The sequence below is a fragment of the Mesoplodon mirus genome (assembly GCF_964341445.2).
Source record: "Mesoplodon mirus genome assembly, chromosome: 4".
Lineage (NCBI taxonomy): Eukaryota > Metazoa > Chordata > Mammalia > Artiodactyla > Ziphiidae > Mesoplodon > Mesoplodon mirus.
In genome coordinates this window covers 176,765,984-176,781,640 of record NC_138979.1, presented here as the reverse complement: position 1 = coordinate 176,781,640, position 15,657 = coordinate 176,765,984, and the positions used below count along the sequence as shown (strand labels likewise).

Below are 15,657 nucleotides of genomic sequence, written 5' to 3'. Positions count from 1 at the left end.
CTACAAGGATTCTAGATTCATTCATTTAATATAAAGTGAACGGACTCTATGAAGGCTAGGTTCCAATTCCAACTCTTGTCTCTGACCAGCTATCTGACTCAAGCAAAACCCTTACCTCCCATAGGCCCATTCATTCAATACTAAAATAAACATGTTGAACTAGATGAATTCTGTAGTCCCTCCTAGCCATAACATTCTAAGATTTTAAGCTCTAAATTTCAAGTACTTTTTTTTCCTAATAAAAGTGAGTGGCCTTTTTACAGAAATTGATAAACTGATTCTAAAATTCATATGAAAATGCTAGGGAAACAGAACAGCCTAAACAATCTTGAAAGAGAAAGTTGGAGGATGTACACTTGCCAATTTCAAAATTTAATACATAGTTACAGTATTCAAAACAATACTGGCATAAGGATAGATGTATACATCCGTGAGATAGAATTGAGAATCTAAGAACAAAGTCATATACTCATGGGCAACTGATTTTCAACAAAGGCGGCAAGAAAATTTGATGAGGAAATAGTTTTTTCAACAAACGATGCTGGGGCTACTGGATATCTAAATGCAAAAGAATGAAATCAGACCCCTACCTCACATCATACATAAAAGTTAACTCACAATGGATCAAAGACTTAAATGTAAGAACTATATTAAACCATAAAACTCTCAGGAAAAAAAATAGGTATAAATCTTTGTGATACGGGATGAAGCAATGGTTTTTAAGATATGACATCAATAGCACAAGGGACCAAAGAATAAAACAGATAAATTAAGACTTCATCAAAATTAAAAACTTCTGTGTTTCAAAGGACACTATCAAGGTAGTGAAAAAACAAACAGAATGGGAAAAAATATTTGCAAATCATACATATGATAAGGATTTAGTATCCACAGTGTATAAAAAACTCTTTAACTCAACAATAAAAAGATAAATGACCCAATTTAAAAATAGGCAAAGGATCCGAACAGACATTTGTCCGAAGAAGATATACAAACAGCCAACAAGTACAGAAAAGAAGCTCAAAATCATCAGTCATTAGAGAAATGCAAATCGAAACCACAATGAGATACTTCTTCACACACACTAAAATGGCTAAAATAAAAAAGATGGTGAGTAACCAGTGTTGCCGAGGATATAGGAATGTAAAATGGTGCAGTCACTTTGGAAAACAGTCTGGCAATTTCCCAAAAGGTTACACAGAGTTACCATATGATCCAGCAATTCTACTCTTAACGTGTATGCCCCCCCAAATTGAAAACCTATGCCCATACAAAAAACCTGTACACAAATGTTCATAACAGCATTATTCATAATAGCCAAAAAGTGGAAACAAACCAAATGTCTCTCAACTGATGAGTGGATAAACAAAATGCAGTATATCCATATGGGATGTTATTCAGCCATAAAAAGAATACTGATACATGCTACAGCATCGATGAATCTTAAAAGTTATGCTAAGTGAAAGAAGTCAGACACAAAAGGCCACATACTGTATGATTCCATTTTTATGAACTGTCCAGAATAGGTAAATTCATAGAGACAGAAGATAGATTAATGCTTGCCTGGGGCTGAGAATGGGGAGTGACTGCTAACGGGTACGGAGTTTCTTTTCGGGGTGATGAAGTGTTCTGGAATTAGATGGTGGTAATGGTTGCACAACTCTGTAAATATACTAAAAAGAAATAATAAATGTAACTTTAAAAGAGTGAACTTTAAAAGTATGTGAATCGTATCTCAATTTTTTTTAAAAGGCAAAGGCCCTCCTTAGAAAATTGATTTTCTCACTTCTGTTTCAGGCCACCTACTGGTTCATGAAAATACAGAAAGTTTGCAATGATACTTGACATTTATAATCCCACTGCCACAAATATTACAACAAAACTTCTTTTTAACCAAATTATAGATATCAGTTGATGGTCCATTGTATTTATTTTGCCTCTGAACAATGACGATCTGAAAGTGCCTCTGAGTTCATGATTTACCTCAGAGTCCTTTTTAAAATTTATATTTTTCTTAAGTAACTGAGACTAAACAAATGCCTTCATTTTTGAAATTTTAGTAATACTGTCATCTAGAAACAGGTAAAAATATTGCTCCTGCATTGACATTAGTTAGCACAGCCATCTTCAAGCAGTACTTTAAAATTTAATTCCTGTTCATAGGACAATAAAAACGCTAGGCAAGAGACAATTTTTCAACATCACTATTGCAATGTAATATGTATAACCAGATGCTTTAAGCCATGAAACAAATGCAGACTTTCTTTTCCCTGGAATATAAATAGGATTCTAGGCTTACTCTATTCAGTAGTAAGAGTTTAAGTGATTTTTTTTTTCAAAGCTCTGCAAAGAAGACATACTCTTTATCTTCATCGTCTGTAACGTGTTTTCTGTGTCTGGTTTTCAGTACCAGAAGGCTGTAAACTTTGCATTAGCAATTTAACTCACAATAAAAGCTTTGTAAGCATTTGAAATAGAGTGAAATATTAATTCTTGTCTAATATCACTGGGTTGTATTATACATAGTGCCATATAAGTTAAACAAGAAATCTGACCCTTCTAAAAAATGCTTAAGTGTAAAGAGGAGGGTTTAAATAAGAAATAAACATCAAGGTCTGTAATGATTAAGCTACATTCTAAAAAAGCACCCACAGATTACAATAGGGTGGCATGACTTTCATTTTTAAGTTCAATGAGAACTGCATACACTGTTTTTACTCTTAAACACAAGCGGTTTATACTGTATCAGGGCTGGTAGCCCCAAGAAAGACATGAACATAGAATGGATGGCCTTATCCAACTTCAGTATTATTTCCGTAGTAATGTGTATAAAATCCAACCACTGCTTGGGCAAGCTTAGGAGAAAGCAAGCCTAAGAGATGAAGACCTTTACACCTTTTAATTATACTGCTACCTTATAAAAATGTGAGGTTCAACATTTGTTTCCCTAAAAGCAAAGCACAAAACAGTCTCCAGTACAGTAACCTAGCTGATAGTTAAGATGTGTTTAAAATGTATGCAGGACCTTTAAGACTAGAACACGTCAAGTTTTCCTGAATTATGTATATTCAAATGATGGTGTTATAATTCAAGCTGAACAACAACAACAACAAAATCTTGATAGAACAGGAAATGGGAGAAATAAAAACTGGTTTCTGAACCAAATGTGTACCATCTCACAGTAGAGTGAATCACTGGGAAACGTGGGCATGGAGTAGATAAGCTCCCTGTGATGAAAATTGCATACAGGAATTCAAAAGAATTACAGCACACACTCTTTGTTTTTTTGTTTTTTAAATACATAGGCTCAAAAAACTGTTTTATCAGGGTTTTTTTTTATAGCGCATCTTTTTAAGATAAATTCTCATTTTTCATTCCAGAAAATGTAAGAAACAGTTTGCAAGAATTCATGCAAACATGTTTCTCTAAGGCCATGAACTGGTTTGCTAAGTTGCATTGTTTTATTCAAGTAACAAGCCCTTCTAGAATAAGGGGTCTCTAAAGGAAGCCAATCACCTTCAACTCCAGGGCCTGCACACTTGTAAGGATCTCTCACTCTGAAAGCCAAAAGGTAGCATGCTCATTTGAGCATTAGCAATATGGTTTCTATTTACATTTTTAAAAATCTAATGCATGTTAAGTTTTTCTGGCAGATTCTTTTTGTATCTTACAAAACAAAAAAGCAAAAGCTTAGAGTAAGAATCCTTTTTTCTTAGAAAGGTCAAACAGATACTTCTTGACATCATGTCCTTTACACAATGGCATACTGTTCATATAAAAGGTCTCTTATCCTATAAAAATCTTGACAAAGGCAGCCTTCTAATCCAATGCGTCCAGTTTCCGTCTAGAAACCAAGTAAAAAAAATAAGTTATTTAGCAGACTTTCTATCCATTAATATGCAGACATAATGACCAAAATATATCAACTAGATTGCTCTATGATTGATTAGGAAATGGACTGCTCTGATTCACAGAATATGGATATAATATTCAAGCCATGAATTTTACATAGACACACAAATGTCACAGGATTCAAATAATAAAAATTTACAATAAAATTATATATCACGTCTTTGAGAGTCACTTTTAAAAGCCGTCAAGGTCATCACTATAAATGTGATGTCTTCACTATAAATTACTGATCTCCAGTTTGTAAAATTAATTCAATCCAAGAATTACAGAATTCAAAATAACTAAACATCAAGAGCATTTGTTCAATTCAGCCCTTCTTAAAAACACACTTACTCTACGGACTGCTACTTGATTGTTGCAAACAAGTACACCTCCTACGAACTCAGCTTGGATCCCCTCCCTTAAAAGAACTTGTTTGAAGTCCGACAGTCTTGGTTCATTCATAAAAACGGACTGATGTCCAGGAACCTTAGATAAGGTTAAAGGGGAAAGAAGAACTTCAAATAAAACACCAGACACACAGTTGTACTGAATATAGTGAAATAACACATGATCTCTAAGATATTTCCTATTATCCCCTGAATTCCTTTGACACATCATTTCAAGATTATAAATCACACTCCAAGCTGTTAGTCTGAATTTTAGCTCATTATTTTACATTACAAAGCCCTCAAATTTTCTGAATGTTTCACAATCAATTTTATTAGTCGTGCCTCATAATAACAGAAAGCCGTTTGATAATGTTATGCTCTTCACTCCCCCACTTGCCTAAGGGGGTCAACTAGAGTGCAAGTAGGCAGAACTGAACAAAAAATTCATTTTCCAGATCCCAGTCCTTTGTATACAGTTCAGAGGATAATTCTCCCCTGATCCCACTTCCACTTTCCTTCCTCCCTCACAGTGAATGCGTGGGTTTTAGAATCAGAAAGGCAAGCGGTTCAACCTAATGCCGCTGCTTTGAATATATTCTCTAGCCAGAGGACATACGCGTTGAAGTTGCTTTGAAGAGTGCCAGCTTTAGCACAGAGAGAAGAAAGTTCCTAATTCCTCCCCAAAATTTTGTTGTACTTGAAGGGAATCCAATGACAGAGGCCGTCTCTCCATTCTTTATTGCACAGAAGGGCCAAAGACATCACTTGACAGTCATGTCAGACTCTCATAATATAGTTTTGATATTGCTGGAAGTTAATTACCTGAAAGCTCTGCCAGTTAACTAGCTCTCTCTTGAGAACATGTAAATAAAATACTAGACTAAAACTATACCTATAGGAAATAAATGATTTCTAACTGTATCAAAACCAAAAGTGGCTAAGTTGAATCAATAACACACAAAAATGGAGTACGAGAGTATGACATTCTTAGAGAATTATAAATCTCCTGACCGGAAGCAGGTAGATGACCCTCACAATCATCAAAGTTAATATTTAAAAATCTATACTGAAAAACAAATCATGAAACAATTATGTATCTTATAAGAAGATCTGCTAAAGGTTTCCTTACAATCGTCATCATTCTCCAGCCATAGAGGACATACGCACGCACACTGAGACATATCTTGAGTAATTTTTTTAAAACTCCAAAATGAGCCTATATATGACATATTTTAAATGGTTAAAAACATTTAAAAAAAACACTCAAAGGATGACAAATTAAAGGAGAGAAGCAGCACATGCTTTTTACCTCATGAGGTGGTAAGGGTTCCAAAGTAGGAATGATCTCACTTTCTTCACCTGTTTCTTTCTCATCATCTCCAAACAGACTTTTCATGGCCTTCTGCTGTGCTATAACGCTAGAATCTGAAGGAGCGTCCACTTGCATTTCTGAGTCTTCTCCGTCATCCTTTAGTTCTCCTTCTTCTAAAATAACTCCTGTGTCCACTTTGGAAACTCTCATGTCTAAGACACCATCTATCCAAGCTAATTCAGCATCTTTTGCCTTACAAAACTGAAGGGAGCTGACAAGTGAATCTTTTAATCTCACCTAGATATGATGCAAAGGGAAGGGAGAGAAATAAAGCCCAAAGGGTATAACTTAACAATTAAATATGATCTATTATCATTTTCTAACTCTAGTACTGTGTATTAAAATTTGAAAATCTTTCATCCATCTGATCTTCACTGTCACTGGTAATGACCTAATGGCCTGTAAAATCATAGGGCCCCTGTCTACTTTCTTAAGGTTCTTAACCTTGACTGTACATTGGGACCACACGGAAAGTTTGTTTTTTTTTTTAACATTAATGCCAGGGTCCCACCTCCAGTGATTCTAATATAACTGGTGAGACTAAGGCCAGAACATTGAGCCCCTTGACTCCCCCAAAGCTCTCCAGATGTGTAGCCGGGGTGGAGAACCACTGATCAGTCTCATCCCCTAGGACCTGATGCTACTTCAGGAGTGCTGAATGGCTTAGGGTTTCCTCAATATACCACGCAGTTTCACACCTCCATATTCCTGGAACGCTGCTTCCTCTTGTTCTGCCCAGAATGACGCTGCTGCCTGGTGAATTCCAATCCATTTTTTCCAAACAAATATAGACATCACGCTTGCCTTACCTGATACCATCACCCACTACCAGATATGAGTTAATCAAGCCCTCCTCTGTGCCATTCCTATTTTCTATACCTGTCTCCATTTTTTTCAATTAGGAATAGAACCTTAACATTTGTGAATTTTTAGAAAACTTCTGAATTCCTAAACACTCCCCACTCCCCTCACCTCTATACTTTCACAAATGTTGTTCCCTCTGCCTGGAACACTTTTTCTCCCTCTCTTTACCACTCTATATACCACCCTGGCAACCCATCTAAATAGCCGTCGGGATTCAGCCTAGTTATCCCTTCCTCTGGGAAATTGTTTCTAAACCTCCCAAATTTGGGTTGGAATCTCCCTCTTTATACTCTCATAGCATCCTGTACTTCCTCTATCAGAGGTATAACAGTATGATAAATGCTATTTCCTTGTTACAAGCCCCACAGACTATAAAATCTCCTAGGACAAGGGACCACATTTGTTTCACTCACCACTGTATTCCTAATCTATCTGTCCTAATCTGCAACAAAAAGTACTTATTTCTATGTGGCTCAAATGCCAGCATACTTACCTGGTAGATATGAGTTTCACTAGTGGCATCGACTGTTTCATGTAGCTTTGGCATGTACACTTTAATATCTTTCCCACCAAACCCACGGCAGCACTCTGCAAGATCCTGACTGGCCTCTGGTGGTCCATGGACAATGATCAACTGTCGTGGTTTCATCTGATTGATGATTTTTTTAATGGAATCCCCATCAGAGCGTCCTTCATAGTCTATGTAAGTAACCCTGGCTCTGTAATTAGATGATTATTCAAGCTTACTTTTCTGGTAAGTTAATCCTAAAATTAGGTTTTTAATGGCTTTTATCATCAGGAAAGAAATGTATCAATATATAGAATGAGGATTTGAGGAATACACATGTTATATTGTTAGTATGTATTATTGAGCTCTTAGCCATACCCAAGAATGTATACTAGATGATACCACTAGACAAAAAGCCACTTTGCTCTGATAACTTTAAAAAATATATTCCAAAATGACCATTTACTGGTGTTAACTGCACTAAATAGGGGAAAAAAGGGTCACAATTTTTTAAGGCACAGTGGTTATTTTTAAGACACAGTGGTATTTTTAAGACACTGCTATTTTTAAGATGTTAATGCACTCGCAGAAATGTTTGAGTCAAGGAGTTTATTTTATTAAACAAGCGTTTAGAAAAATTAAACTTGGAATTATACAAGCTCACCTGCTACTAGACTTACTAGAAAGACCAGAAAGAGTGTTTTTTCACATACATGTACAATTTAAAGTTTAACCCCCTCCTCACCACCAATTCATTTTGGCATTCAAATATCATTAATGAAGGGAAAAAAACACCATACTTCACAAGAAGAAAAAAATTAAATTTTAAAGGCACAAACTTACTAGAGGATATTCAGAAATCTCACTTTTGAAACAATGTAAATTATGTGATTCAAGCGCTTGAAATTTTACCTCGTAATCTATGCTCAAAATGCAACAAGAGCACTTACTTTATTTCTATAGATTCTGTTGTAGAAATACACTTGGTAGGAACATCAGATAAATCCTGATCCATGGGTTCATCTCCATTTGTCAGGCCAGACTCTAATTTGCTTTTTTCTTCTTCAGTAGCTTGAAGTTCTGGCACTAAGAAATCCTCTGGTCTAAATAAAAAGTCTCTAATTAGAAGTAGCAACAAGCAAGCCGATATTATTTAATACATACAACTAATTAGTAGATGGCATAATTTTTAGACTCCTCACATACATCAAGATTCAAAGTCATTCAAATGACTTTGATCCAAAGTCAGTGCAACTTCACAATATCAATTATCAGATGACTGCATATATTATGTTCTTCATGACCATCAAGGAGTACACTTTAAAACACACCACGTGGGTGAGTGAAAAGGCCCTACCTAGACACGTCATTAGAAGACCTTAGTGGCTATCGTAAGTATTCTTGCAACCTGACCCTGCATTTGTTTCAGTAATTCTTTTTCTCAATGTCTGTGGTTTCTCTTGTCAATTTCCAGTCCTTGTAAATCTCAGATCTCCTTTGGTTTCCTTAAGACACCCACATTATTCCTTCCCTGCCCGAGGAAAGCAGATGACTCTCCATTTTTGCACATTACAGAGAAACCTGAGACACAAAATCGTTAGCTCCCTCAAAAGCCTTCATCTTTATTTCAACAAACTACTGGCACAACTGTTTTCCAATATCCGAGAGAGTTGTACGTTAAAATTAAAGAGCAAACTTTTTTTTAATGTTCTCTCTAATCTCTGTATTTCTCTTGCCCTACCCCCACCTCCCCTCACACTCCTGAGAATCCAGGCCTCTGTCACCCAACAGCTAGAGTGCTGCAGGAGCCCAATATCTCCAACTGTCACCCATCTAAACAACTGTAGCAGCCACCACTCAAAGTGCATTTGCTATGAGTCAGGTCCTATGCTAAGTGCCTTAAAAAGCCTAACCTCATCGTATTCTTGCCCCCATTTTCCAGATAAGAAAACTGAAGCTAAAGAGCACTGTCCATCTGATAAACAGATTGGCCATTAATTAAGGGAAATGGTAAGCAAACTCACCAATACGGTTTAGATTGTTAGTTTTTCTCCCTACTATTTTAGAGGGCCAAGTAAACCGTAGAATTTTCCTAATTAAATTCAAGGATGACCTAAGACCATATGCTCAAGATATTTACAAAGAAAGTAAAAGAGAGGGAACTAACTGTGTTGCGGTGGCAAGGGAGAGACAGGGAAGTTTTCCAGTGGTTTGTGAGGTCAGATTCAGCAGCCTGAAAGCTTGGGATGGGAAGGTAGAACCAGGCTGAAGGAAGAACATGGGTAAAGGCATGACATGAAAAAGCTGAGCAGGGGGAAACTGAGAGAAGGCTGGAACCACCAGAGTGGAGAACACACACTGCTGTAAGAGAAATATAGAGAAATATAATAGAAAAGTAGGGAGAAACCAAATTGTGAAAGACAGCGTGTGTTATGCTAAAAGGCAGTTGACATTTACTGATCTTTATTCAGGATAGTAGTGTGGTTAGAATGTGTGATTTCAGTTGTTTTTCTAATAGTGGGTATAGATTTGGTAGATTTTCTATGGTTCCACTCACACTATCTCCTATTCCTCTTGTAACTAAAACATGTGTGCAACACTACTTGAGACATAACCCATTTCCCAAACTTAACATAACCTTAGCCATCAAAATTCTTCCTACCATACGTCTTTCTCCAATGCACATCCTTTACCTCTTTTTAAGTGGGGAGGGCGTGAAAGAGTCTTGATCATTGTTTTAAACATTTCACATACCTAAGTAATAAAACTACCAGTTTTCCTTTATTATTAACTCTCTATATGTTCCTCAACCTTTCTATTTTTACATTTCAAACTACAAGCTGAGATACTCAGAAACTAAGTACATGATGACCAGAAAGACCAAATTCTTTGAGCTAAAATGACAATACAGTTACTACCTCCAATCTGTAAGAAAGAAAAACTTGTTTTGCTCACATACTTGATAATTTCTCCATATTCATCCCATTTAATTCTTTCTTCTGGGGCAGGAAACATAGGATAAGACTTTTTAGCCTGTTTGAAGAAACTTCCTTTACGACTACCTTCACCTTTCATCATCAGGTCATGCTTAGTCTTATGAGCTGATGGCTGGTCAATATCTTCCTCAACATCACTCTCATCACTGGAATCTATGTCTGCCCTAAGGGAGTTTGGGAAAAGATAAAGGTCATAAAGTCCCCAAAAGACTTTTAATTTTTATAAAATTATTAATAAATTAACATTCACTATTAATTCAGTGATACCGATAATATTATTGGATTGATATTTTGTGAAATATAGCATTAACTGCCAGTTAATAAATACATATTAACATTAGCACTGAAAGGATTTAGTATTCTAGCACCACTGGAAAGATGTAATAAACGTAATAAAGTCAAAAGAAAATTTAAATATTTTCAATTAAACGTTTTTGTCTAGAAATAAGCTATCAAATTATTTACATAAACTTCTAATCTGTCTGAAAACAACTTACTCTTTTGACTGTTCAAGTTTTTTAGCAGCTTCTTTCTTTAGTTTCTCTTTTTCCAAGTATTCTTCAAGTTCTTTCCCTTCAAGTTTCACACGTTTCCTCAACTACAGAAAAAGAGCAGATGAAAGGAAATATCAATATTACGGGGTTAAGGCAGTGGGGTGTGAGATACGTCACATCTCTAAATTGATTCATCATCTTTAAACTAAATTTTCCTCTGAAATTATTTAAGTTTCCATTATGTGCAATTACAGATCCTATTTAGATTAGTACTAAAATTGAGCTGTCACATTGCCAGGATGGGTTTACTTTAAATCAAACTGGCTAAAAATCACCAATCAGGCAAAGAAAATACAGAGAAGTATTTTTATAATTTGGTATAGGTGAGACCTACACATGATATAAAACCCAAAAGAAAACGTGAATAAATATGGTGACAGGGAAAAAAAAAATTCTGACATTTTAAATCTCAAGAAATTTAAAGAAACTGAGAAAATTATTTGCAGCACTATTTGACTGTCAGAAGCTACTCTGTCCTAGGAGCTCTTCCAAATCAGTTAAGAAAAAGATCAAAAAAGGACAAAATGATATACAAGCAATTTATAAAATAAGAAAAATAACTAATAGCCAAAAAAAGATATATAACTTTACTAATGATTTATGAAAAATTTTTAAATGTAATACCATCTTTTAATTTATGAAATTGGCAATGCTAATTACTAATGGGGAAAGGGTACTTTCATCCGCTCTGGGAAAATTAGTGCAACTATGATAGAAGGCAGTCTGTCAACATCTAAAACTAAAAATGTGCTTGTCGTTTAACACAGCATTTCTACTTCTAGGAATTTATCCTACTGAAATGATCACACAAACATGAAGAAAAAAAGTACATGGCAGCAATGTTTGTAATAGTAAAAAACTGGACATAACTTTAAAATCCATCAACATGGAATGATTAAATCAGTAGTTCCCAAACTTTTTGATCTCTTTTAGACTCTTAAAAATTACTGAGGGCTTCCCTGGTGGCGCAGTGGTTGAGAATCTGCCTGCCAATGCAGGGGACACGGGTTCAAGCCCTGGTCCGGGAAGATCCCACATGCCGCGGAGCAACTAGGCCCGTGAGCCACAACTACTGAGCCTGCGCGTCTGGAGTCTGTGCTCCACAACAAGAGAGGCCGCGATAGTGAGAGGCCCGCGCACCGCGATGAAGAGTGGCCCCCGCCTGCCGCAAGTACAGAAAGCCGTTGTACAGAAACGAAGACCCAACACAGCCAAAAATAAATAAATAAATAATAATTTTTAAAAAGTGTTAAAAAAAATTACTGAGAACCTCAAAGAATTTTTGGGTTTTGTGGGTTATATTTATTAATATTCACCATATCAGAAATTAAAACAGATTTAAAAAATATTTATCTTTTCATTAAAAAGTAATAAAACCATTCATTACATGTTAACATTAACATCATTTTTTACAAAAGATAATTATATTTTCCAAAGCAAAAAAAATTAGTAAGATGTATGGCATTATTTTACATTTCTGCAAGTCTCTTTAATATCTAGCTCAATAGAAGACAGCTGGATTCTCACATCTGCTTCTGCATTCAATCTCTTGCAATATATTGTTTTGGTTAAAGTATATGAAGAGGGCTTCCCTGGTGGCGCAGTGGTTGAGAATCTGCCTGCTAATGCAGGGGACACGGGTTCGAGCCCTGGTCTGGGAAGATCCCACATGCCGCGGAACAACTGGGCCCGTGAGCCACAGCTGCTGGGCCTGCGCATCTGGAGCCTGTGCTCCAGCAACAAAAGAGGCCTCGATAGTGAGAGGCTCGCGCACCGCGATGAAGAGTGACCCCCCGCTTGCCACAACTAGAGAAAGCCCTCGCACAGAAGTGAAGAACCAACATAGCCAAAAATAAATAAATAAACAAATGTGGGTTTAAAAAAAAAATTAAAAAAAATAAAAATAAAAATAAAAATAAAAACTGGAAATAATAACAGTCCTTTATAAAAAAAAAAAAAAAAAGTATATGAAGAAAATCCAGCCTCACAAAGATGAATAGTTGGAAAAAATTTTTAAATAGCCTTTTCATGAATATTCTTCTTTGATATTACATTAAAACTCAGAAAGTGGTAGTTTCTTAAAGGTTAGTTGTAATGTGGAATCTGTAACCATACCGATAACTTTTGTACTCTGTTACTAAAATTTACTGATTTATCTTACACTTTGACTGGATCTTTTATTTGTACATTATTTTGCAACTTCATGCATTAGTTATTTGGAAAATACTAGTTCACTAAGTTACACAGATCTTACAAATATTGACAATATTTTTTAAAATTACATTTGCAAATATCACCACCAATCTCATCAGAAAAGTCTTTTAAGTTGTCAGTCTCACAGCGACGGGCGGAAGTTTTCCAAAATTCTAATTTTCACTTGAAAGTTTCAACTTTATCAGATTGAGGCAAGAAATGCTGTCAATTGTTTTCCTTAGATCCACAAGCTCAATTATTTATTTTTGGGAAAATATTTGCCAAATAGCCAAGTCTGAATAACTATGTCATTACTTCAAGTAAAACCAGTGTTTCAGGAAAAAAAAAGTGGCTAGTTTAACTCAACAACTCAAACAATTACACAAGTGGTTTTCTTCAGGACAAACATCATATTTCAGTATGCAACACAAATGCTTTTGTATATTTCGCATCTTGGCACTCAGATTATTAAAAAAAATTTTACTAAAAGGATTTAATTAAGTTAATAACGTTTACTGCTTCATCAAGGACATTCTTAAGTGAAACTGACTTTTTTGAACTACAAGTGTGTGGTGATGAAAAATGCAGTGATTGATACAGTTTGCTGCCACTGCCCTGATTTATGCTAAGGCACCAGCACTTTACCCACCATTGCTTTCACTCATCAATATAAATGCAGACACAGTAAAAGGCAAGTAACATCTTAATATTATCATGAAAAACAGTCTGTGGACTCCATAAAAGTATCTCAGGTAGTCCCCAGGGGTCCTTACACCATACTTTTGGGAAACACTGGATTAAATAATCAAAGTACGTACACATAATGTATTACTAAAGAATTATTAAAAAGAATTCATTCACTTATTCAAAAACATTTGAAAGATTATTAATACCAAGTATTAAATAAAGTAAATCTGTATCTACTTTCACTGTTCAAAAATATGTGGATAATTTGGCCCCATTTCTTTTTTTAAAAAAATCACATAGATATTTGTATGTGAACAGAAAAAAAAATCTAGAACATATATGCTTCAAAAATGTCAAGTCATGACAACTAAATGCAATGTGTAATTCTGGATGGGATTCCGGACAAAAAAGGAAAGGGTTGGGCTTCCCTGGTGGCACAGTGGTTGAGTGTCCGCCTGCCGATGCAGGGGACACGGGGTCGTGCCCCGGTCCGGGAAGATCCCACATGCCGCAGAGCAGCTGGGCCCGTGACCCATGGCCGCTGAGCCTGCGCGTCTGGAGCCTGTGCTCCGCAACGGGAGAGGCCGCGACAGTGAGAGGCCCGCGTACCGCAAAAAAAAAAAAAAAAAAAAAAAAAAAAAAAAAAAGGAAACGGTAATTATAAAGGACATTGTTGGAGCATTCTCCAAAAGTCAAGCGGAGTCAGTGGATGAAATGGTAGTATCATATCGGTGCTTATTTCCTTATTTCAATGGATGTATTATACAACAGTTTTGCAGGAGAGTCCTTGTTTCTAGGTAATACACACTGCTGTGTTTAGAGGTAATGATGGAATATCTGCAGCTTACTTACAAAAAAATATCTAATATTGTGTCTATATGTATAAAAAGAAGTCATAAGGCAAATCCAGTAAAATGCTGACAATTGGGAAATCTGGGTATGCTATTTTTTATAACTTTTCTGTTAATGTTGAAATTATTTTAAAATAAAAAGCAACAACAACAAAATTAAACCAAAATCAAGTGTTTCTACTATATAGGATGAAAGAGTGATTTACATGTTACACCTGGCATCCCACATTTGCTTACTTGGAAATAAGTTCAATTTAGAAAAGTGTCATTATTTTCCTGTAGTACACACTCTCAGCAATTTACACAGATCTCTACCTTAACCACAAATAAACTTTGACAGAACATTTACCTCATGATTTAGTTTATGCCTGTTGCTATAATAAATTTTACTCTCCATCTTATTTTTCATTGAAGGTATCTTAAGTTAATGGCTATATTCAGAAACACATTTCTAGAATAATCAACCCTAAGATGTTTTTCCCCCTAGTCCTTCACTGTATTACCTCCAAGTAATTCCTTTTTCCTAATCAAATTTACTCCAATTCATTAATCCTTATTCATTTACTGTTTTTGCTCTTCTTAAATGAGTAAGATTTGACTCTAGAGTGATAAATGTAGATGAAAAAATACCATACATAGTAAACTCTTATCTAACATGATAAGAAATCTGGCTTATTGCCTATTCACCTATTTGGTCATTCATGAATTCAACCAACACATTTATTGAGGACCGTCAATGTACCAAGCACTGTTCTGGGTGCTAGGGATATAAAAAAACAAGATCCCTTTCTCATGGAACTTGTATTCTAGTTGGCAGTAGGAAAAGGAAGACAACAAACAAAGGAAAATATCAGATAGTAATGGGAGCTAGGAAAAATAAAGTAATGTGATGGGTTGGCAACTAACTGAGTAGTAGGCTGGTAGTCAGAGAAGCCCTACCTGAGGAGGTGACCTTTAAACTGAGACTTGAATGACAAGGAGTGACCAAGTGCAAAGCTGGGAAGGAACATCAGAGGTAGGAGACCCTGATGCAGTGAAGCAGTGTAGAGCATAAAGAAAATAGAATGAGATATGGTCAGAAAAGTGGGTGGAGATCAGATCAGTGGGATCTTGAAAGCCCAGGTAAGGAGTGTGAATTTTATTCAAAGAGTAGAAGGAAGCTACCTGAGGGTTTAAGCAAGGGAATGATATGAAATGATGAATTTTTAAAAGATGCCTTTAGGAGTTGTTCAATGGGTATAGAACTTTTTGCAAGATGAAAAGTTCTAGAGATCTATTGTACACCAATGTTCATGTAGTTAACACTGCTGTGCTGGACCCTTAAAAATGGTTCAGATGGTAGATTTAAT

The 15,657-nt window shown here is 35.8% G+C and overlaps 1 protein-coding gene across 7 annotated transcripts in view; it reads right to left on the bottom strand.

Annotated features, from left to right (window-relative positions):
* Positions 1-973: 973 nt before the first annotated feature.
* Positions 974-15,657, bottom strand: part of CPSF2 (cleavage and polyadenylation specific factor 2) — a 31,085-nt gene continuing 16,401 nt past the window's right edge. For 5 of the 7 annotated variants that reach the window (XM_082617008.1, XM_082617007.1, XM_082617011.1 and 2 more), the window contains 7 exons: positions 10,521-10,621; positions 9,987-10,187; positions 7,978-8,130; positions 7,013-7,238; positions 5,593-5,892; positions 4,246-4,380; positions 1,105-3,844 (listed from right to left, as the gene is read on the bottom strand). In XM_082617008.1, coding sequence (XP_082473134.1) covers positions 3,752-3,844; positions 4,246-4,380; positions 5,593-5,892; positions 7,013-7,238; positions 7,978-8,130; positions 9,987-10,187; positions 10,521-10,621 — 1,209 coding nt within the window. In that variant the 3' untranslated portion in view covers positions 1,105-3,751. Of the gene's footprint in view, positions 3,845-4,245; positions 4,381-5,592; positions 5,893-7,012; positions 7,239-7,977; positions 8,131-9,986; positions 10,188-10,520; positions 10,622-15,657 lie in introns of all 7 variants that reach the window. The other 2 variants (XM_082617013.1, XM_082617012.1) reach the window with 1 other exon arrangement.